The sequence below is a fragment of the Alexandromys fortis genome, unplaced genomic scaffold (genome assembly GCF_014885135.2).
Source record: "Alexandromys fortis isolate MF-2015 unplaced genomic scaffold, M_Fortis_MF-2015_v1.1 scaffold_128, whole genome shotgun sequence".
NCBI classification, from domain to species: domain Eukaryota; kingdom Metazoa; phylum Chordata; class Mammalia; order Rodentia; family Cricetidae; genus Alexandromys; species Alexandromys fortis.
In genome coordinates this window covers 224,406-248,737 of record NW_026068012.1, presented here as the reverse complement: position 1 = coordinate 248,737, position 24,332 = coordinate 224,406, and the positions used below count along the sequence as shown (strand labels likewise).

General features: G+C 50.5%; 1 protein-coding gene across 4 annotated transcripts in view; it reads right to left on the bottom strand.

Annotated features, from left to right (window-relative positions):
• Window positions 1-24,332, bottom strand: part of Dop1b (DOP1 leucine zipper like protein B) — a 110,067-nt gene that overhangs the window by 53,287 nt on the left and 32,448 nt on the right. For all 4 annotated transcript variants that reach the window (XM_050162056.1, XM_050162057.1, XM_050162059.1 and 1 more), the window contains 15 exons: window positions 24,074-24,244; window positions 18,417-18,606; window positions 16,641-16,739; window positions 15,962-16,085; window positions 14,797-14,906; window positions 14,167-14,281; window positions 9,799-9,919; window positions 8,571-8,690; window positions 7,027-7,117; window positions 6,199-6,390; window positions 4,152-4,830; window positions 2,859-3,130; window positions 2,327-2,479; window positions 838-938; window positions 143-333 (listed from right to left, as the gene is read on the bottom strand). In XM_050162056.1, coding sequence (XP_050018013.1) covers window positions 143-333; window positions 838-938; window positions 2,327-2,479; window positions 2,859-3,130; window positions 4,152-4,830; window positions 6,199-6,390; window positions 7,027-7,117; window positions 8,571-8,690; window positions 9,799-9,919; window positions 14,167-14,281; window positions 14,797-14,906; window positions 15,962-16,085; window positions 16,641-16,739; window positions 18,417-18,606; window positions 24,074-24,244 — 2,729 coding nt within the window. The remainder of the gene's footprint in view (window positions 1-142; window positions 334-837; window positions 939-2,326; window positions 2,480-2,858; window positions 3,131-4,151; window positions 4,831-6,198; window positions 6,391-7,026; window positions 7,118-8,570; window positions 8,691-9,798; window positions 9,920-14,166; window positions 14,282-14,796; window positions 14,907-15,961; window positions 16,086-16,640; window positions 16,740-18,416; window positions 18,607-24,073; window positions 24,245-24,332) is intronic.

The following is a 24,332-nucleotide window of genomic DNA, read 5'->3' as shown; positions in this document are numbered from 1 at the left end:
CTACCAGTTCAAAGTGCTAGATCCTGTGGTGCTTAAATTCAGCGTCCCCACAAACTTACAAGGGACGGTCACCCCATGTAGGTAGAGCAGGCCTAGGCCTGCTGCTGCTGGCCTCCCTCCCCGGGGCTCTGCAGCTACTCACCGGCTGAGTTCTCCCGCTTGAGGCAGTGGATGGAGGTCCTCTGGGTTTTGGGCTGGAGCAGCAGCAACAGCATGGGCTCAAGGATGCGGGCCACGTCCCCGAGGGAGAGCGCACGCACCAGCCAGCCCTGGGCTGCCGCACTGATGGCGCCATCTGTACAAGCCAGGCTGTCCAGGACGACAAACAAGGACCTACAAGAGACACCACTGAGCCCCCGCTCTGCTGCCCCTGTGTGCCAGGCACTGAACGCAGACACAGACACCTCGGGGAGCGTCATGGCCTTACAGACCAAGGGAACGATAGGCTGTGTGCTCAGCTGCGTGCTGTGCTTTTAGAGTCACAGTGAACACAGGGCCCAGACAAAGCAGAGTGGAATACACCAAAGAATACGGACGGCATCCTAAGCGTGAAGTGGCCCCTTAGTTGAGTGACCATCCCTATCCCGGGGGATGTCTTCTGGTCAGGGCGAGCTGCTGAGGCAGGGTGGGCTCCTCATCCCTGCCATGTGGAAATCTTCAGAAGCATCTTACACTTCTGGGCCACATGAAATGACAGGACTGTGCAGCACGGAATGAGGTCAAGCACGGGGCCACAGCTCCAGCGGCTGTCCTGCCGCCAGTTTCACCTGCCTCTCCCTCCCGAGCCCACACAAGACTTGGCTGAGAATGGCAGATCACAATGAAGAACCACCTCACCTGTCAAAGGAGCGATTGTGGGACGTCACACGACTGCCCTGGATCTCCCGTGTCAGATGCCAGATCACGGAAAATCGAAACAGAGCTTCTAGCCTTGTTCCCTTGATCAGGAGATAAATGGGAGAAACTTGGTCTCATCCTAGATCTTTATGAGTCACTATAAGGCTTTTATTTATTTGTAGTACTGGGGGTTGAGCCTTGGGGTGCTCCGAGCAATTTTCTACCTAGCGCTCTTAGCACTTTTTTGTTTTGTTTTGATTCTGACATAGGGACTGTCTCAGTTGTGCAGGCTGGCCTTGAACCTGGAATCCTCCTGTACCAGCCCCCCCCTCCCACCGTGAAGGGAGCATTGGCCTGTCACAGCAGGCTCAACTCCAACATCCATTTAAACAATGAATACAGGGCCAGAGAGATGGGCCATAGGGTAAAAGGACTTGCTACCAAAACTGGTTGGCTTGAGTTCATTTTGGGGACCCACAAGGGTAGGAGAAAACTGACTCTGCCAAGTTGTCCCTGTGACATACATACACTCTTACACAAATAAATGTAAAAATATTTACATAACAAATGGAGCTACCAGAGCAGGAAGCAATTCCAGCCAAGACACGATGCTCTCACCAGAGTCCTGACCAGAAAGGAAAAGCCTGCATCTGCTCACTTCTCTTGCCCCCTCTGCAGAGCCCAGACTGTCCTAGAACTCACAGAGATGCTCCTGCCTCTGCCTCTCAAGTGCTGGGATTAAAAGACATGCACCATCTCTCCTGGCTTTAGAGGTATGTTTATTGAAATACGTGTTTAAGTTGCCACTAGGGGCTGGAGAGATGGCTCAGCAGTTAAGAGCACTTGTAAAAGACCCAGGTTCATTTCCTGGCACCTTCACGGTGCTCATGACTGGCTGCGACTCCAGTTCAAGGGTATGAGTGCCCTATATCAGCCTCCAGGGGCACCAGGCACATATAGAGTGCATATATGTACATGAATACAAGCAAAACATACACATACAATAAAATTAAATAAATCTTTAAAAAGGGATTTGGCATCACAGTGTCCAGAATCACACCCAAGTCCTATGGTCCAAGGAAAACACAGAACTCAGTTTCCTTGTATACCCTGGAAATGTCAGGCCCATGGACCTTAAAAAACAAGGACAACCAATTGGCAGAAAGTTCTCAGAAGGCCGATAACTCTCTACAACTATGCTTACAAACGGCTCCAAAGGCTGCAAGTCCCAACTTTCTGGGAGTCGGGGCAAGTTTCCGTGGTGAGCCTCAATATGGACACAACTGCATTTTTCAGGACCCTAAAAGGAACGGCTATAGCTCCCTGACTCTTCCAGCTCTGGGCTTCCAGACCACCTCTGCTCATCAGGACACTCACTGTGCTCAGAAGAGACTTGGCCTGGGTGGGTACAGTCTGCTTTGGGCATGCCAAGTGGGACTGACTCAGCAGCCCGTTGGCCATGGCACGGAGGGACAGGTGCAAGGCTCACCTTGTCGGGGTCCAGCAGGGCGTGGCAGATGATGTCCTCACAGATGTTGGCCGTCGGAGCCAGGCAGTGCAGGCGGTAGAACAGCTCCACACAAGTGATGTGATGCTCTCGGGTCTCCTTGTTCAGCTGATTCCAGAGCACACGAGCCACCCTCTGAGGGAAAAGGAGTTAACACCCATGCCTAGAGTGTAGGCCTCTGTTCACATTTGCTAAGTGAGGCTCTTGGGAGCCCACTGTCATGTCACCAAGGCACAGGACCAAGCAGAAACCCACGAGGAGGTGCCTGGCCAAGCACCAGCGCTTGCTTGCAGAGAGAACACCTATGCCGAGAGAGGTTTCTGCCCCACCTGCTAAGGGACAGAGGCCACCAGGAGCTGGATGCAGAGACAGACCAGGCAGACCCAGGCCTCCCAACCCTCCATTGCTGCTGGACATTCACAGCCCTTGTGCCAGTCTCCAGGGCAACGTCCAATAAACAGGTCTGAGGAAAAGGGCCGCTAATCTACGCGCATGTATTCCCGGGGAGACACACCTGATAGAAGTCCGTTTTCTCTGCAATGACCTTCAGAATCCCAGGAGCAATGGGAGGGACCGTCACCATCTGTAACTTGCCAAAAAACGGGTTGTTGCCAGAGGTTTTGTAGCGCTTCATCTTGTCTTCAATGACGAGAGCGAGGGACTGGGAGTGGTTGATCACTTCCAGCAGGGTGGCGATGGCTATGTTCTGGAGGGCACAGTCGTTCACACAGCAGCAGATGGTCATGAGGGACTTTAGCCAGGACGGGAAGCTGCAATCGTTGGCTCCTAGGACAGCAGGTGGAGAACAGAAGCAAGCAGGTGAAGGTTCTCCATTCAGATGCCACAGCACTCACTTCGCACAGTCACCTGGACAGGTGTGCACACGTCTGTAGAAGACCTTGACAAGGAGGCCTTCCTAGAGAGACTCAGGGTGGACCTGTGCTGTGGGTGGACCTGACTTGTCCCAGGAGGCTTGTGTTGGAACACCCGACCCCCAGCTGGGGGCGCTGCTCTGGAAAGTTTTCAAGCCTGCAAGTTGGAGGCAGATCAGCAGGAAGTAGCCTGTGAAGGCCTGCTGTCTCTATTGTCTTTCTCCTGCCTCCGGATCTGCCGTCGGGCTGTCCCAGCTGCTGACCCTTCCCTGTCTTCTGAAACCCTCAGTTAAAATAAACCTCTCTCCTTTAGGTTGCTCCTGCCAGGTAATTGGCCATGGCAGCAACAATAACAACATTAGCTAATCTATCCCTAACTCACTGGGCCTGGTGCCTTCTCAGGAGCAGCCTGTGTGAAGACAGACTGGAGTGACACTGTGAGCCCAAAACTGTTGGCCACACCGCCAGCTAGGAAGACACAAAGGGCTGGACCCGCCAGCAGACATCGAGTGTGGGTCTGCTGCCACCTTGCTCTGGTCTCTGGAACTATGGGACAGGAAGTGTCTGCTAAGCCTCTCAGCTTTGTGATGGCAGTGATGGCAGACAGGACAGCAACACCGGGTACCTTTCAGGAGATGTCCAGGTGGGCCAGACAGGTCTCAGACACAGACAAGCCAAGGAGTCAGTGCACACAGGACGTCAGCAAGCTAACATTGATGCAGGTAGCAGGAACTAGTGGGCAAATGAGTGTAGCTGGGATGAATCCCCTAAGCAAAGATTTGGAGATCTCTGCAGAGTTTACTGAGTGATCTTCCCTAATCTAAAATGACCCCAAACCATGTGTTATCATCTGACCAGGAGCTCTCCCCGTCCCCCTTCTTGGTGGACAGACTGTAGGAAGCTGGACATCACAGGATTCCTCACCACCCTCTCACCTGGAGCCTGGAAGAGCGTCTCACAGAGCTGCTCGGTCTCCTCCTCAGACAGGTAGACAGGGAAGGTGGCGCAGTCCAGCAGCAGGTGGCAGGCGGCGGCGAAGGCCTCCCTACAGTCCTCCCTGGAGCCCACCAACTCAATGACCACCTGGTCAATGTCCCATTCTGTCCCAGCTTTTCTCTGTGGGCTGCTGGGCACAGAGGACAGTGACTCTGAACTCTTCATCTTAAAGGGAGACCCGCGTGCCGTGAACAAGTCTGAAAGCATTTGTTTAAACTGGGGCACGGTGATGGGTTTGGAATCCCACGAGCCCTTCCTTTCAGAGTGGCTGATGCTTGGTGTCTGGCCCTTGTTGCTCTTCTCTGTGGGCTCCTCAGGTTTGTGCTCCTCCCCAGACACTGTCAGTGATGCTGCAAAAATGTTCTTGCTGGCGAAGTTGGCAATGAGCTCCTGGATGCAAAGAAATGTCCTTTGCATGCTCCCGTCTCTCTTCCAGATGTCGTCCCTCTCAGCAGACACCCGAGGCACCCTTAGGTGCTCAGAGAGCTCTGGAGAGGAGGCGCTGAGCCCAATGCCACTGTCTTCGGATTTCAGTGGGGGGAAGGCAGCCTCTTCATCGCCTGCGACTACAGCCTTTGTATCCAAAATGACATCACTGTTTTCTCCTTTTACTGGACTCTGAAACATAAGAAAAAGCTGTGTCCCACTCCCTTGGCTCTTCCACTCCAGATAAACCAGGATAATGGCAGTAACCACGGTAATTTAGTTTCCAGACCTGAAGCTGTTTCTCTAGATGCTTGCCTTCCCCGCCCTACTGACACCTCCCTTAACCCCCAGTAATGGCCGGCCTGGAAGGACACTATGGATCATCTGACATTCTCCAAACTCGCGGCTCACCTCTGGCAATAGTCAGCTGTGGGCTAAAATCAGGAACTTCTTAATCTCCTTCCCACCCTTGTTCCAGTGAAAATGAAGACGGGGCGGCCACTCTGCCATGTGGGTCTGAGCTCTCCTCAGAGGCCCAGCACGCTGCTGCTGTCTACCTGTCCGTCTGCAGCACTACCAACTCATCTAAGAACTCTCACCCCTAAAGAGCAATCTGCCTCAGTATCCCCTTGAACCCTAAGCCTGTAACTGTTTAGTTTCAAAGGAGCAATCATGCCTTTTGGTTGCAGCCCACTGACAAAACTGTACCCTTCAAAAACACTGACATCCACCTACACGCTATAGGATGACGCTGACTGCACCTCCTCAATAGTGAGAACCAAGGGGAATCTAAACATCCCATCATAGGAAGCAGTTACAAGTCCACATCACAGAAGGCATGACGAAATTACAAAGGTCAATACTGCTGTACCAAACACACAAGGGTTTCCCCATGGTATAGTCTGGTAGAAATACAGACAAAATGGCCACACAGAGCGGGTTATGATGAACTGTGTCCCCAGATAGGTGTTCAAGCCCTAACCTCCAGAGCCTGTAGTGGGGCCTTATGTGAGGAAAGGGTCTTAGTAGCTCCTAAGTGGGGGCATCTGGGTAGCCTAAATCCAAACAGGCTGTTGTCTTCATTAAAAGGGGGAATTTAGGCACAGACTGCACACACAGAACACCACATGCATGTAAACACAGCGATGGAGTGGGGGTGGAGGGGGTAAATTTTTGACAAGCCTGAAGCACCACAGGTGGCCAACGAGCCCAGAGAAGCTTGTAAAGTGGTCTGGGGCAGATTTTTTATTTACTCTGGGAGAAAACAACCTGGAGCTCCAAACTGAGAAAAGTGATTTCTGTTATTTAAGCCACACTGCCAATTCAGGGCATACTGGGTTTGCTTTTTACGCGTGTCAAGTCACATGCATACAAACTTGCAATGAAAGGGCCACCTGCAGTTACTAGCACTGTCTAGCCATGCACGGCGGCGCTGGGGCATGGGAGTGGGTGGAATGAACTAACCCTTACAAGTGTCCTCAGCACAGTGGCTGCACATCTTCCTGTCCATATTGCTATCCAAACCGTGCCCATTACCTCCCACTCCTCAGAGGCACATACCGAGTTCTCGCTGCTGGGCTCCATGTCTAGGTAGGAGGGAGGCATCTGGACTTTGCTCAGCACCTTGAAACATGTCTTCAAGGCGTGCGTGAGCTCAGCTAAGCTCAGGGCCTCCACCTCCTCAGCAAGAGGCTGCAGCAGGCAGCCAAGCACCTGTGGGAGGTACTGAGTCTGCACCTCCGAGTAGAGCTCCTGCAACACAGAAGGATCGGTCACTCACCCTCGCTGGCCACAGCAGGAAAGCAAGCGCCTCAGAACAGCAGCTTAGGGGGTTGGATTTGATCTGAGTTTCCATTAACCTCAAGCCAAGGACGTTGTCCTTTCAGCAGCATTGCATTCTCTCAGATAAAGTCCCGCGGACTGTCATAAGCGTCATTGCGTTCTCTCGGGTTAAGTCCCGCGCGACTGTCACATGCGTCATTCACTAGTTAGCAAACTGTCCATCAGCCTACTACCAGGCCCAGAATTTACAGTCTCTTTAATTAAAACAGCAAAAATGAGCCTGGTGGTGGTGGTGCTCACCTTCAGTCCTAGCACTCAGGAGGCAGAGGCAGGTGGATCTCTGTGAGTTTGAGGCCAGCCTGGCCTACAAAGTGAGTTCTGGGACAACCAGGGCTACACAGAGAAACCCTGTCTTGAAAAATCAAAACAAACAAAAACGCAGCAAAAACAGAAAGCCTGGGAGCACAGGTAAGGCAAGCGTGTGCTCAGCAGACAGGAGGCCCGGGATTGCTCCCGTCGTGACAAAAACCATGAGATTCTATCGGCACACCCTGACAAGACAGCAGAGATGGCACTGTGTACGTGGGGAGCATTGAGCACACCTACCAAGGGGATCACATCCAGCAGGAACACCAGGAGGGTGCAGAGCTCCGAGACGGTGGTGGGAGGGCCGATGGCCGCCGGCTGCTTCACTGGTCTAGGCCAAGCACAGGACAGAAGGTTAGTCCTCTCTCCCGCAGTCACTGCATACAACTTCTCTTTCTATTTAGTTTTTAAGGGTTTTTGTTTGTTTGCTTATTGAGTCAGGGTCTCTCTATGTAGCACTGAGATTGGCCTGCCTCTGCCTCCTGGGATTAAAGGCTGGTTTTGTTTCTGAGACAAGACCTCACTAGAGTAGCCCTGGCTAGCTCCAAAGGCACTGGAATTGCAGGTTTGACCAGCTCAATTGCAAATATCTTACGGTTTCCAGCACAGTGGAAGACAGCTTTTGTGGGCCTCATGCCTCGGTTCTGGTGACAGACTGCCTCATGTGGAGATGCCTTAGAGAGAGCGCTGCTTGAATGTCTCTGGGACAAACTGCTTCTGACTTAATCAGATTTGTCCAGGCGTGGACTTATCATCTGGGAGACAAACAGCGATGTCACTATGTATGGCTGCAAGTCCCTAGTACCAACCCAAAGACTCGTTTCCAGGGCAACAGGAACTGGCCTATGTTACACAACATGAGTCAGGCTGTTTTTTTTTTTTTTTTTTTTCTGTTTGTTTTTGAAACAAGGTCTCACTACATAACCTTGCTGACATGGAACTTGGCATATAGGTCAGGCTGGCCTTGAACTCACAGAAATCCTCCTGCTTCTACCTCCTGAGTGCTGGGGTCAAGTGTGTACATCATCACACCCACCTTTGTTTTACTTTTGAGGTCCCCTGAGAGACTCCTATGAGATGTCTTCTGGGAAAGCACAGGGTAAGCCATCTGGACCTGGTTCTGGGGTTCCTGCAGAACCCTATTCTGGCAGGTACTGATCTACTGTGCTAGACAGGCCCTTTTATGTCTCTGGCCGCTTCCTCACAGGTCCACAGTATGAGAACAAAATGCCTACATTTCATGAGGCTGCCCAAAGAATTCACCTCAGGCTTTGTAGCCACAGGACACACGTGGCCAAAGTTTACATGGGAAGTTTCCTTCACAGTTCCAGGTCCTGAAGAATGGGTTGGACTCATGAGCCCACGCAGCATTCACCGCTGGATGAATAGGGGCGCAGAGCTCACCATAATAGCCTTAAACATGACCACTTTGAACCCATCTCACACTAAGAAGACCGAAGAGTTCGTGTTCAGCTTAGAGACATGCGCCTATGCCCAGGGAAGAAGATGGGGCTTGCAGGGGAGGCTGCACTGATGAACAAGAGAACACGGGCAGAGGGCTTTCTGAAGTTAGGATCCGTGAGTAACAGAGTGGCCCAGGATCCTGTGGCACAGACACAGTCTCCATCCTATTAGAGACCTACATGACTCCCAGCCCTGTGTCACTGGCCTCTGAAGCTCAGGAGAGACCATGGAGAGTCACTACTGGTGAGACCCTGGCCTCCATGCAGCCCCAGAACCATCACCGGCTCCTCCCCACACGGCGTCCTCAGAGGCCCACTCACTTAAAACACTTCTCGAAACACCGCGCCATGTAATCCCACAGGAAGTCAGTGCTGAGCGACGAGAACAGCAAATTGACCGTCTTCACGATCTCGGAGGCATGTCTGTTTTCTTTGATTGTGCTGCAGAGGAGGGAAAGCAGGTAAGTGACCAATGGGATCTGAACTACAGGACAAGTGCTCAAGATGCCACCCTGCCTCTGACAAACTCTGATCAGGACACAAATGCTGCTGTCTCAATTCTAGGAAAGCGTTTCCACAAGGCTTCCCTGCATAACAGCTTTTAAAACATTTTTCATCTCTCCTCTGACAGTTTCATACGTATGCACGATGCACCATGATGAAGCCTGTCCTGACCCCTCCTGTCCCTATCACTGCCTGCATGAGCAGGAGCAACGTGCCAACAGCCACATCCCTGACGAGAACAACTCCCTGCCAAACAGTGTTCTTACCGCTGGATCTCTCAGAAAGAGATGTGAGAGCTATTGCGTAAAGAACACAACACTCAGCACCGGTGCCCACCCCTTCCCACCACGCAACTGTAGGTTCAGCAGGGAGACTTGGCTACCATTTTATATATTTACTATGATGCTGGATATTAAACCCAGGGCCTTGGACACACTAGACAGGTCATGCCCAGGCCATCACAAAGTTTTAAATGTGTATCCAAGGCTCAGCAAAGCCCTCTAGGGAACACTTCAGGAATCCTTACATGTGTACATAGAGATATGTGACCATTTGAAAATATGGAAAAAGTGGAACCACCAGAAAAGTGTGTCAATCAGCAAGGGATTGACTGTTCCATCAGGATTTACTCAATGACAAGCTCCCACGAGGAAGCTTGGGCATCACATTCCAGAGGAAAAGAGTGGAGAGCAGGCCCAGCTGTACTCAGTGACACCACGCAGCTTCATCTATGGGCTGTGATGGGGTCGGTGTGTTTAAGCATGCAGGAGGGTCTGAAAGCAGTGGAGACCTTTTTCCTCAAAGGAGAGTAGGATTATGGAAGATAGTATTTCTGCTGTTTTTGGTAGCTTCAAATATCAGGGTATTCTACAATAAACATCTATTGCTTTCAAATAAAAAAATCCTTATTTTCTGAGAAAGGAAAAAACCACCACAACAGACCACTCAGGACATTTATAACAAATAAACCAGAAAAATAAGAGAATAAAATTTAGTATGGGACCACGGAGGGGATGGATGTGAAATGTGGAGGCTGTGTTCATACCTTGCTAGCAGATTCCCACTCTGAGTGTAGCTAAGTTTAAGGTCAGAGCCAAGGACATCGTGACAGTAAGAATAAAAGGCTCTGATGACTTCTAGAAATAAATTCTCAACCACTTGGGGTCCTGAAATAAGAGAAAACAGTTAGAAAAGTACTAATACCACAGTCAAATGTTTGTGAGTTTTGAGACACAGTCTCTAGCCCAGGCTAGCCTCGAACTCTCTACACAGCCAAAGATTATTGTGAACTTCTGGTCCTCCTGCCTCTACCTCCTGAGTGCAAGGAAAAACAGGCTTTTGCCACCATGCCTGGTTTGTGTGATAAGAGATTTGCTGTAGGAATTCCTACCGCCAGTAGCCTTTAAGTTACCTGCCCACTTCGACGCAGCCTCTTATACTATTTATGCCACTGTAAAGCGCATGTCTGGTCTCTTTTCTGGCTGCGGGATTCTGTTGCTGTTCCCCGTTCCAGCAGAGGGCTGTGATCTGTGAGTCTACCCCTGAATAAACAACCCTCTATTATACTCAATCCTAGTGTGTGGGATTTCTTTTAAGCATCCTTCTTCAGAGACTAGATGCTGTTTCCTGATGCTGGGCAGGCATTCTACCAACTGAGCTACACCCCAACCCTTATCCATCAAATTTTAAACCAATAAATACTAAGGCACACATAAAACAACCAGAATAACTTCATATGCATAGGCCTTTACAGGTGTACGGGTATAACCAAGGGCTGTCTGGGCCTTTACAGGTGTATAGGGATAACCAAGGGCTGTCTGGGCCTTTACAGGTGTATAGGGATAACCAAGGGCTGTCTAGGCCTTTACAGGTGTATAGGGATAACCAAGGGCTGTCTGGGCCTTTACAGGTGTATGGGGATAACCAAGGGCTGCGGCCACAACAGCAGCAGCAGCAGCAGCAGCAGCAGCAGCAGCAGCAGCAGCAGCAGCAGCAGCAACGACCTGGAGGAATGCAGCACACTACTGCACAGCTCACTCAGTGTCAGTCACTGCTACACCTGGGCATAGATGAAGTCCTTCCCACAGCCACACAGGCAGGGGCGGTGCAGCTTCTCCTGACTACACAAGGTCACAGCAGGTTGTCCAAGCCAGTTTTCACTGGGTAAAGGCAGTTGAACACTACTCGTTCCAAACCCGTGAACTGCTTGGCCAAAAATTACTCAGGAGAAATACCCACAGAGGAGAGCAACTTCCCTGCCCAGTCTAATCCTGAGAAGCTCAAGAAGAGCCATGGAGGCACCAGCAGCCACATGTCAGAGCCACTTCCTGGCCCACCGGGTCATGTGTAAGGCATAGAGTTCCAAGCTGACTTCTCCTGAGCATATTTGGAGGGATGAAAGCACCCACTCTCAGCAAAGGAAAACACCACGTTCTCGCTGTGTAATGGTGGTAGCACATCCGCCTTCCACGCATTTATTCTCAGTGCTATGACCAGTCCTGTGGCCTCACCAAGCAATTGTTCTAACCCTGAGCTACATTGAGCCTTGAATTAACTTAATCTTTTATGCTTCTCAGAGAATCACAACGCCTCTGAGAGAACATTTTTTTTAAATACTTTATTCTTATTTGATGTGCATTGGTGTTTTGCCTACATGTTGTCTGTGTGAGCGTGTCAGATCCCTGGATCTGGAGTTAACAGACGGTTGTGAGCTGCCATGTGGTGCTGGGAATTGAACTCTGGTCCTCTGGGAGAGCAGCCAGTGCTCTCAACTGATGAGCCATCTCTCCAGCCTGTGATAGAACTATTTCTTATAAGCTTGTGTGTCTTTTATTGGCTGGAAGGGTGCCAAATGCTTCCTACCACAGGGTGTTTTGCAGCCTCCTTCATGGAGCAGACAAGAAGACAGGGCTAAAGCCCACCTGCCGAAAGAGAACAAGTGACTGCCTGGTGCTCCTGCTCCCGCAGAACCAACTGCTATCGACCTATGTGTGTGTCCCTCAGATAACTAAGCCAGCAGAAGAGTGGATTTAACAACTGCTCGATATGAAGGGAAACACTCGGCAGCTTCTAGAAAGTAGTCTGGCCTGTACCCGGCTAAATGGTGCAGCCTCTTGGCTCACAACAGGGTAGCTTTGACACAGAACACACATCTAATGCTAACCCCTGTTTCTTCTTTGAATATCTCCCCGAGGCACACACAAGCACCCAACATGTTAATACCACTCAGCTCACTTCTTTGACTTTTCTGAGATGGGGTTTAGTTCCAAATACAGAGAAATCTTAGGAGCCACTGTTGGTGGATGGAAGTGGGAGGGAGGAAGAGAGAAAGCACAGGTACTTCCAGAAAGAAAGCTCACACTGGGGGTTGGTTAAAGGCAGCAGGGCCTGGGAGGCTCAGCAAAGATCCCATTTGTAATATGGCGAGCATCCCAGGGCTCATGCTCAGCACTGCCAGGCCAGCAGCGCTTCCTGGAAAGGAAGACTCGGGCACTGGGGGACCTTCGGGGACATGAATCACCTTTGGATTCTCCCTCTGTGAAGTGGGTATCACAAGAGGGCCCACCTTCATGTTGGGCGTGTGGAGACACATGAGACATGCAAGCCACCTGAACAAACTAACTGCTGGGCAAAAACTGCAGGCAGGACCTGTCGAGACGTCTGCCACCCAGCCCAACGAGCTGAGTTTGACTCTGAGGACCCACATGGAAGAGAGCCGACTCCTGAAAGTTGCCTTCTGACTCAACATGTACACTGTGACACGCACAAGGACCCGTGGGAGTGCACACACACACGGTACATGACACATGTAATAATATTTAGAGAATTGCAGTGAGTGTGATGGTATGTCTATAATCCAAGGACTTTGGAGGCAGAGGCAGGAGGGGATGGATTCAAAGCCACCTGGCTACACATGAAGTTCCATCCCAGTCTGAAGGGTACAGACAGACTGTCTCAAAAGCTCCAAGGCAACAAGACCAACATCCCAGTGGCTGGGGTGTCCTTTCCATCCTCCTTCCCTAGAGTCACACCAGCCCTGCCACACAACAGATACTCATGGCCACATCTGAACTAGCCACTGAAAGGCTGCATGGCCTAAGAATGCGCTTGGCTCTTTGTTATCCTGGCCTCCTAGCCAACACCCTTGACCATGCAATGCAGTAGAGGGTGGGGGAGGGGAGTCTCTGTCCTGTTATGGTACTCAGGTGACTAGACATCAGATCTGATCATGAAGGGGTGTCAATGGGAGAGAAAACTTTCCTCAACAGATTCTCAGGGGCCATAGTGTATGTGCAAGAAAGGTCAGGGGCCACAGTGTGCATGTAAGAGGGGTCAGGGGTCCCAGTGTGTGTAGGAGGGTCCAGAGGCCACAGTATGTAAGATGAATCAAGGGTCAGTGTGTGTATAAGAGGGGTCAGGGACCATAGTGTGCAGGTAAGAGGGGTTGGAGTCACAGTGTGTGTGTAAGAGGGGTCAGGGGTTGCTGCGGGAGCTACTTTTGCTCCTTCAGCCAATAGCCTTTGAGATACCAGCCCACTGGGGTGTGGTATCTTTTGCTTTAAAAAAAGCAGCAGCAGCCCTCGGCTCTCTCTTGCTTCAGATTCCACTTCTGACTATCAGATGCTTTTCCTGGTCGTGCAGGAGGCTGTTGTCTAGGACGGTGATCTATAAGTTTTTTCCCTTTAAATAAATAACCTTTTTATTAATCATAATTCCAAACTGGTGTGGGATTTTTTTGTGTGTGTGACTTACTCCATTAGGGGGTCACAGTGTACGTGTAAGAGGGGCCAGGGGTCACAGTATGCGTGTGAGAGGGGTCAGGGGTTACAGTGTGTGTATAAGAGGGGTCGGGGTGGGGGGCTGGAGAGATGGCTCAGAGGTTAAGAGCATTGCCTGCTCTTCCAAAGGTCCTGAGTTCAATTCCCAGCAACCACATGGTGGCTCACAACCATCTGTAATGAGGTCTGGTGCCCTCTTCTGGCCTGCAGTCACACACACAGAATATTGTATACATAATAAATAAATAAATATTTTAAAAAAAAAGAGGGGTCAGGGGTCACAGTGTGCGTGAGAGAGGCCCTCTAAGAAGCAGAGTCTTCATTTCATGCTGAGATGTTCTAATGTTACAGAGGGGCAGCTTGCTCACACTCACAGGGTCACAGGGTCCCTTCCCAGGTGTAAACCAAGGCTCACTAGCGGTTATGACACTGGGATAAACAGTCTCGTGAAAAGTGCAGACGCGCTGAAAGCACACGTACCCACAGCAGGAGTTGGAGCTTCTTAGCCTACTGTGAATGGCAGGAACCCTGAACCATGCACTTTCAAGACTCGAATGTCGACCACATCTGTGTTTAAACTTGCCAAAACATGAGATCCCCATGTGTGCCGGTGGCAGTGGCTTTCCCCACTGTACCTATTTCGGGCTTGTCCAGGAGACTGACAAGGATGCGGAAGGGCTTCAGGTATGCATGGTGGCGCTCCTCGACGTCAGTGTCTAAGAACTGCTGATGCAGGATCTCGGCCAGAGCCTGTGGGAGGGTACGGCATCACTGGCTGTCTTTGGTTAAACACTGGGCGAGAATGAGGACCACTCCACAACACACGCCCGTCAGTCCTTCAAGGTCATAGTCAGTGTCACTCTGAGGTCTCACAGAGAAATGCATTGAAGAACTCTGAAAAGAAGCTGGGGTCTGGTCAGTGTTGAGTTGCCTAGCATGCACGACGTTCTGCGTTCAGTCCCCAGCACACATAAGCAGATACAATGGTGCATACCTGTAATCTCAGCACGTAAGGAGGCAGAGGCAGGAGGTTTAGGGGCTCACAGTCATCTTAGGCTACATGGTGAGTTCAAGGACAATCTGGGAAATATGAGAGTGTGGCTTAAAACAAACACCCAAAACAAAACAAAAAACAGGAAGAAAGGAAGGGAGGGAGGGAGGGAGGGAGGGAGGGAGGGAGGGAGGGAGGGAGGGAGGAAGGAAAAAGACTGCAATAAGAAACGTCCTGATTGTAGTCAAATTTCCATTTTCAGAAATGTCCTTACCTCAACTAAAACATCCTTGGAATATTTCTCAAAAAAATATGAGGATTGGTCTTCAGAAGAATTTGAAATGACAGATTCTGGCACAATGGTATTTCCTTTAATGTCTGAACCTATAAAATAATAAACACCACAGGCTGTAAAAAGACCTTGTGTTTCATAGGGATACTGTATTGTGTAAAACACTCATGCTACAGTATTTTAATAAATAGAGCTCCTTCAACAGAAAAGCACAGTCGGATCTAGACACTTCCCCTGTTCCGTGGAGGTACATGCACAAGGCAAGTGTCCTACAACTGAGCTATGTATCTTCTGACAGCGCCATCCTGGCTAAGGACCAGGAGGAGAGAGTTCATCCCAGCGGGCAAAAGTCTGGTTTGTGCCGATCACTCGCTGGCCCCTTCTGCAGGATGTTTCTAAGACTGGAACACAGATCATTTTCACACCACCGTTTATTGGTTCAGCACTATGTGATATCAAGGCAGACTGCCTTCCTGGCTGACTACATGCCTTCGTTTTGGGCCTGGGATCAGTTAGCTAGTGGGATCTTCAGGGCAAAAAACAGTCTCGTGGTATAAGCAAAAACATGAGGTCCCAAGTCACAGCTAAGCAAGGCCTAGAGCTTTCTCTATGCACAGAATACCACGTTCTTCCTTTTAGTGGTTTTTTTGAGATAAGAGTTTCTCTGTATAGCCCTGGTTGTCCTGGAATTCATTCTTGTAGACCGGATTGACCTCAAATTCAGAGACCCACCTGCCTCTGTCTCCTGAGTGCTGGGATTAAAGGCGTGTGCCCCTGCTGGCTGGTTAGAATGCCACACTCTAATAAGTGAGCGCCTCTCACAGTCACCCCTTTCTGGAACCGCCTTTAAAAGGAGGCTGGAGAGGAGCACCTGGCTTTTAAACAGGCTTCTCATTAAATATCATTTAGCTACAGATTTTTGGTATTTCCAGCTCTTAAAATGGAACTCAGCTGGAACTTTAAAACCCCACTCACTTCTCTTTTTTAAAAGAAAAAAAAGTTGCAGATAATCAGAGCCGACCTCAGCTGCCCAGGGCTGTATTAGTCATGGCGGTCTTTCCGCAATTCATGACTCAGAAACACCACTCAGGCCACCCCTTAGTCCACAAACCAGCACTGGGGCTCATGCTCACACGGTGCTCAGTACCTAGCAACCAGGCGTACAGTCTTCTATTGAGAGACATGTCCCTTCTCAGCAGGGTCTGGGTGGCAGCAGACAGAATGTGTATGACGTCACGTCTGAGCAGAGGGATGGCTCTCTCATCAGGATCCTATCGGAAGGACGGAGAAAGCTTACCTTAAGGGAACGCTGAGTAGGCTTCTGACTTTTCACATGCGGCTCTACTTGACCATCCACTCCCAAAAGATGGCTCTCAAAAGGCTGGCTGTCCCCATGCCGCCCACCAAAGCAGCTGATCAAGGTCTGCCTGCTGGGTAGCCAGCTCCTCAGACCTGATGCACTCTACCCTGGAGAGAGACCACGGTGTGGGGAGCTAAGGAAAGTCACCAGATTCCCAAGGTCCTTCCCAGTGTCATCTGAGCAGTATAACTGCCGGGAAGAGGAGACTCTCTTCTGTGAAGGTTGTGAATCTCACAGGGGGATCCAGGGGAGTTTCTGTGAGTCTCAGTGATGCCAGGGTAGGCCTTTCAGGATGATAATGCAGCTGCCTGCCTCTGAGTCACCAATGTTCCTGTTAGGCCCCTAATAAAGCCATTGCTTCACCAAGCTGGGTCTGGGTGGCATCACTCTCTGATATGTCGATACAAACACCTGCCCTTGGCTTCTGAAGAAACAGGAAGTGTCCAGAAGGGTAAACATGACTCACCAGACAGGTATAAAATGGGAAGAAAAATAGAATGATTTCCAGATTATTCCTTTGCACAAGAACATTGGCATCTAGCAGGGATGCGCACAGCGACTTCACCTGAAATGACAAACCACAGAGCTGATCCCTAAGTGACCCGGCACCCTCTGCCGACTGCTTCTGCATGGCCACAAAAATTAGGTAGAGAGTGTCCTCTTTGAATACAGACAGGAGGGTACAGATCACGAGGCTGAAAGCCATGAGGCTTGTGGGAAGTCATGAGGTCATGAGGCATGGGGGCCAAGGGTCAGAGGAGAAAGTAAGGAGTGGACAGCTAAAAGCAGACTAGGAAACTCCTGAAGTGGGACTGTATGAGCCACATACCACAGAAGCACAGGACAGGCGTGAGCAAAGCCACGTTTTTCAAAGCCACCTCTTAGTGACTGATAAAGACGTGGTGATGTGGGTGGAGGGAGCCGGTGGGAAAACTGCTGGTCCAAGGGAGATGTAGGCAGGAGAAACAGGGCCCGAGAAAAGGAGAAAATGAACAGGGCATACACATGGGGTAGGAAAGCTGAGATTGCCACATCCCTATCACAACCTAGGGGACTCTTCAATTCTATCATGCAATCCCCAGACAGACCCTGTGGGAAGTTCTGCCAATCCTCCAAAGACAGAAATTTCTGCTCGCTACAAGTTGTAACCCATTAATTTAATCTGCAAACACTAAGTTCAGAGTGTGGGTTCTCTACCAGGGGGTGACATACAGCATGCCATCAAGCACAGGGCCATGGATGGGGAAAGATAAACGTCTGGGGTGCTCACATTACCAAGTTCATGGCAGTGCTGTAGCTGTCAGGGAAGGCAGAGTCCCTCGAAGGGCCTGGAGAAGGAAGCTGGGGAACCCTGGCATGTAGGTGTGAGCGCAGCCTGTTACAGAATGGCACCCACGTGGATACCTGTCGGGCGCCAATCTGTAACACGAATGGGGGCCTGCTTGTTTTTTTTTTTTTTTGTCCTCCCACCAGGTCCCCCACAACTGTTTAGCCCTAAAGAAAATTACACATAGGTCTCCATAAATTATAAGCTGGTTGGCCCATTAGCTCTAGCCTCTCACTGGCTGACTCTCATATCTTGATTAACCCATTTTTCTGGTCTATGTTAGCCATGTGGCTCAGTACCTTTTTTCAGTGAGGCAGATCACATCCTGCTGCTCTGGTGGTCTGGAAGGAGTGGGAGGAATCAGCTTCCTCCTTCCCAGAATTCTCCTGCTCTCCTTGCATCATTTCTCTTCCCGGCTGGTTTTCCTGCCTATACTTCCTGCCTGGCCAACTAGCGTTTATTTAAAACATGACTGACAGAATACAGACAATTCTCCCACACCAGAAGCCTAAGAGGACCAGGACAGAAAGGACAGGGCCATGAGTCATTGGGACACTAGAGCAGGGAGGAGACAGTTTGGACATGAATAATGAGGGAGTGATACGGGCAGGGGAGGAAGCAAGACTAGAGGCACAGCAGAGACGGCTGGCAGCGGCTTCTGAGCACCTGAATACAGAGCCACGGTTCACCGAGGAGCCGGGGTAGGAGAGTTGGCTCTGTGGGTAAAGGATGCTTGCTGCCAAGTTTAGTTCCCAGACCTATGTGTTCCCAGGGCTCCACCTTCTGGCCTCAGCATGTGCCCGTTCATTTTAACCTAGCTCTGTCTCTTTCTCCATCTCTCTCACACACCACTCACAAAGAATTCTCCCAGAGGGAAAGGCCATGTCCACGTCTCAGGGGGAGCAAGGCACCTACCGTGAGCTGGTAATCAGTACCCAGCATGTACTTCTGCTCCTTGCAAGGTGAGTCCCGGCTGATGTGGCTCACCACGAACAAGGAGGCAGGGAGGCGGATGGAAGGGCTTGTCAGGACACTCCCCCACAGGGCAGCATAGAACACCTCCCGGCCCACGACCAGAGACAGTCTCAGGAGCAGGGCATCTGTCCTGTTGGTGAAAGACACATTTCAGGGTTCCTCTCTCCTGTACTGTGAAAGAGCAGGCTCTCAGGGGCTCGCCCTTGAACAGGACACCCCATCTTCCCCTCTGTCACTCCAAACCGCTGTCATGGCTACACTGCTGGACTTCCCGCCCACCCGCTGTCATGCATCACACGAATGTGGCACACTGATCACATCTCGGTTCTGGGGATGGGCTTGGTGGCAAGCGCCTTTACCCACTGAGCCATTGTCCCCTTTACTCCATTTTAAGTAGATTTATTTTTATTTATGTCTGTGTGTCTACATGCGTGTAGGCATTTGTTTGCAGGTGCCTGAGGAAGCCAGGAGAGGACACTGGATGCCGTGGAGACAGAGAAAAGGTAAGCCACCCAATATAGAAAGTGGCCGCAAGTGCTCTTAACTGCTGAGCCATTCCTCCAGCCCCACACATTTAGTTAATGCATGTGTGTGTGTGTGTGTGTGTGTGTGTGTACCTGTGTGTGTAGTATGTATGCTGCATGTGCTTGTGTCAGAGGACAATCTAGAAAAGCTGACCTCTTCTACTACCATGCAGGCCCTGGATATCAGTCCAGATACCAGGCTTGGTAGCAGCCACCCTAACTGCTGGGCCACCCGCCAGTCCCCTTATTTTTAGACAGAGTGTCTCTGGTATCCCAGCTGGCCTCCTGCCTCAGCCTTCTGAGTGCTGGGAAGCACAGGTTTGCCACACCTCCTATCTGCACTTAGTCTTCCTATGACGCAGTCAGCAATCAGCAGATCAGGGCCCATTTTTCCATGGACGCTAAAGTGAAGCTCTTCTCTAGTGCCGGCACTAAAAACCACATGTGGGTTGGTGACAGGCCTGCCAGCAACCTGACAGAGAGGGCTCACCTCAGGATTGAGCTGACTCAGCCCCTGCAAGGACTCCATGTCTCATGGTTCCTACTTGCAAAGTGTTGGGAAGAAAGAAGGCCAGGACCAGTGCGAAGAGCAGCTCACAGCTTTCTCAGCTTGGCCCTTCTGTGTTTAAATCCTGGCTATGGGACCCGGGATAAGACTGACCTCAGCACGAACCCATACTCAGCCATGAGACAGAGCCAAAAGTCCCTGCCTCGGGGAGAGGGTGCGAAAATGGAACGGGAGTGTCCACGTAAAAACAGCACAGGCCACACTGACGGACATTAACCACTGGCGCCCCAGGTACTTCACGGTCCCCAGTGCCAGGTGAGTGGGACACAGCTGGCACTGTGAAGACCATGCCACATAAACCACCGTCAGCTTGCTTTTTGATTTCAAAAACAAATAAACAAAAGGAAAGAAAAAAATTGCTGTGAATACATACTACATTATATATACAAACAGAGTTTGTTCTTATACACGAGTCTGGGTGATTAATACAGACTCACACCTGGTCAAGTGCAGAGAATGAATGATCGCCCTCCTCCCTGAAGCTCAGGGGTGCAAAGACTGTGAGAGCCAGAGGCCGGGTGGAGAGCTGGGACATGACACCCTTTGGACATGAACTCACAAGCTCGCTGCACAAGACAGGCAGAAGTCGGGTCTCTCAGCTGTTCATCAAGAGAAGGCAGGACTCACGAGGCCCCACCCCTGCCCAAGGGACAACTTAATGTAGCTGGAGGCCACAGGATCACCTTCTGCAGTGGTGTGCCTGTTCCTAAGTTGCCTGTGCTCTTCAGGAAGCCCTATTCAAACTCAGTGCGTCACACCCAGCAAAGACATGAAAGTAGGGCCTTTTGGGGAAGAGGATTGGCTTTAGTGGGAGAGGGAGAGACCTGAGAGGGTCAGAGACTACAATGACAAAATTCATTATATAAATTTATGAGGATATACAGAGAAACTCTGTTTTGAAAAACCAAAAAGGAAAAACTGTGAAGCTGCTAAAGAATAAAAAGTTAATGAAAGTTTTAAATGCACATAAAATAGTTGTAGGAAATGATGCCTTGCATCTTAGAAAAACAAGGATGAAGAGTTAGAAGTCAGACCAAGGATTTAGGCAAAGTACACAGGAGGGTTTTGCGGCTGAGGGTATTGATTGGTCTTCTATTAAAAGCAGAGCAAACACACGGAGCTTGGCTTTGCTCAGCTCTGAGCCATCACCCAGACGGAAGCTCCACTCAGCAGCTGCATTATGTGGTGAACTGGACAGACGAGTCAGTGTGTGCCAGGACACAGCCCTGCTGGGTGGCCCCTGCACCGGGCAGCTGCGACCCCCTACCCAGGGATCTCTTTAGGAAGTCCCTAGATAAAGCCCACTACGAGCACTAGAACACATATGCACATGTTCTCCAAGTACGAGCCACAGGATGAGGATCCCAGCCATTTGCACTGCTTCCCCCAAGAAAGTTCCACCATCAAAACCCAGGAAACTCTCCTGATTTCTTTCCAGTATGCAGAGGACACTGGCTAGCTCGTCCTAAAGAAATGCAACAGTGTGTCTCACTGTCCTCATTGCAAGAGTAAGGCCAGGTCTGGCTGGCAGCTTTGGGAGGCAGACGTAGGTGGATCTCTGAGTGTGAGGCCAGCTTGGTCTCCATAGTGAGTTCCAGGATGGCCAGGGCAGTGACACAGAGAAACCCTGTCTCATAAAAACAAAAATAGGGGCTAGAGAGTCGACTCGGGTTAAGAGCACTGACCGCTCTTCCAGAGGACCTGGGTTCAATTCCAGCCACCCACATGGTAGCTCACAACCGTCTGTAACTCCAGTTCTAGGTGACCTAACACTCTCACACAGACATCCATGTAGGCAAAATACCAATGGACATTAAAATAAATAAATAAAAAAGGTCTCAAAGAATAATTCTGACATAACTTCACCCTGGAAAAGCAAAATAACTAGGGTGAAAAGCTAGGGAACTTTCTATTGTGTGAGAATGACTCAGATTACCTCTGTTGTTAGACCCTAGAAATCACTGTGCAGTTTAGAATACAGAACCCTAAACTTTTAATTCAAAAGCAACTAACAGCAACCATCAGCATCATAACCTCAATCCCATGCTATTTCCACTCTTCCTCCCTCCTTCTCCCTGGTCTGCCTCAGCACTTCCAGGGCCAAGACCACAGATCTGTCTCTACACCTGGCTCTGGCTTTCACTTCCTTACAGCCATCACGGCACTCCCCTCCCTCTTCTAGAAAGGAGTCTGGCGAGCACTCACCCTTTCAATCTCCTTTTCTTAGTGCAGCAAAGCACACGTGCGTGGCTCTGGGGCAGAAAGAGGTGACATGCCGGCCTCCAAGGGTCAGAAAGTCAGAACGAACAGTGACATTGTCAGTCACGGGCCAAGAGTTCCATTTGTTCATGTTAACTGAGCAGTGCAAACAGGGAAAAGTTTTCACCTACACGAAAGCATCCTCACAACTGGGTCTAGCCCAGCTTTTCACAATGTCTCCCAACGTGGACACTGTTGACTCTGCTCCTCTTCCTGTCTGTGTATGAGAATTATGTGCTGGGGTATTTGGTTCTACCCCTCAGGATTGAGGGGTCCAGCTCATTCTCAGAGTAAAACAGAAATAGCAAAAACCATCTTCTACTACCAGCTCACTCACTGTGCCTGTAACTCACAGTCAAGGATTACATAAGCCTTGGCCAGCATCTACCCTGGGAAGCTGGTCACCACTTCTGGGCGTGGTACACACCGGCTTGGCTTTCAGTAATTCATGCTCTTGGTTCAATGTCAAGAAATCACAGGTTGGGGAAAAATACCAATATTAAACAAGACTATCGACTGCTCAAACAAACTCTCATTCATCGACCAAAAGAACAAACAAAACTCCAACTTTTAACACGTTTCTAGTGTGAGTAACAGACTGAAGGACCTTTGGGGAGCTAAGTAAAACGTTTAATCTGTTAGAGAATATAAAAACTCAAATGTGCGTGTATTAGCACACATAGATACTCATGGGTACACACACACCCCTGTTATCAGAACATGAAGGCAAAAGAACTTGCAGAAAGTCTGGTAATGCCCCACTGCTCCCTCCTGTGTCACCACGACTACTGAGTCCCCATGATCCCTCCTGTGTCACCACGACTACTGAGCTATGGTGACAATGGGTGACAATGAGACAGATTCTTCCTCCACAGATGTAACTAATGGTGGGCTATCCCCTGGGGAAATCAGGACAGAGAAGTGAAAGCTGCAAGTGGTCCACATGCAAACCTCTAGGTAGGTCTGTGCAATCCAGTACAGATGAAAAGGAACACAGCCTGGGCCGCTGTCTCTGTACAGTGCTCTACAGGGTCCCTGTCTGTACAGTGCTCTACAGTGTCCCTGTCTGTACAGTGCTCTACAGTGTCCCTGTCTGTACAGTGCTCTACAGGGTCCCTGTCAGTGTCACTGTCTCTGGCTACAATGCTCTAAGTTGCTCTGTCCCCAGATTTTCTGGCGCTTACAGGAACACTCCAAGTATGGCTAGGATTGACTTCTTGATTCTACAAGGAGCCTCAGGCACTTTCCGAATGCATGCCAGGCTGATGTGTCTGAGGCCCGGGAACAGCAGAGGCGAGAGAGGCACGGTGCCAGTACACGGATGTGACAGGCACAGTCAGCAGTCACCACAGATGGGCCGGAACATGGGCCCTATCACCAGTGATGTTAATCACTGCAACGTCTCTCAGAACAGTCAACATGGACAGCAATTCTTTATAAAGAAAGAAAAGAATTTGGCAAGGGCTTTGTGCACACGCAATGGTTTACATGACCGCACACTTTCTCTGCCTCTGAGCTGTCACCAGAAGGCCGTGAGAACTCAGGAGCGCTAAGTGCTTCTTCAGGTCCTGCAGAGAGAGGTCAGAGACTCTGCTCTGGTCCAGTGGCAGCACATGCCTATGATTATTGGGAGGCAGGGACTGAGGCAGGAGGATCGCAGTTAGACACCAGTTGGGGCTGCATCATGTAGAAGACCTTCGTGTCAAAAATTAAAATAAAGAACAAGGGGGGGAGAGGACCCTGCTTTGCACACTACCGACTCCTCTTGCTAAGTCCTGCCTGCTGAGGAACCTGGCTTTAAGGGCAGTTCTGGACTCTGAACCACGTGGATTCTACGCCCTGTGGTGGCCCTAAGAACCCTGCCCATCTTCCCTCCCTTACCTGTGAATGGAGGTGCCCATCAGGGAAAGCTTCCTCCACCAGAGGAGGAGGGCATGTGCATCTGTGTGCATCTCCCCTCCAAATGTGGACGGCTCCCTGACGTGCCAGGCTTTAATGGGCGCCCTGCATAGGGCTCTCAAGGTCAGGGTCAATATCATCTCTCTAGTCTTTGACTTCCCCTCTGGTAAGGTGCCACGGTGAGTTCTTGGGACTTTGTCATGTGGTGAACAGAGAAATATGAATTAACCCTGCCTTCCCTCTACCTTCCAGCCCCTATGCCGTGGGTGTCGGTGCTTCTGCAATGGAAGTGGAAGACCCCAAACCCAGACAGGTAAAGCCACACCCTGGACACAAGGCCCACCAACCTGTCGTAGATCTCAGAGCCCTCTTCCAGGCCCGGCAGCAGGCCCACGAGAAAAGCCTGGAGACTGGGCAGGAGCAGCTTCTGCAGCGGGAGGAAGTACTTCTCGTACAGGCCGAGCAGGACAGGCCGCACTGACATGGCGGCATAGGCCAGCAGGGGAAACAGGCCGCAGCTTTGAGAAAGACAAGAAGGGCCAGTGAGCACAGTCAGACACCTGGTCACAGATCCCAGGGCTCGGGGCAAAGGAGAGGTTTGGGGTT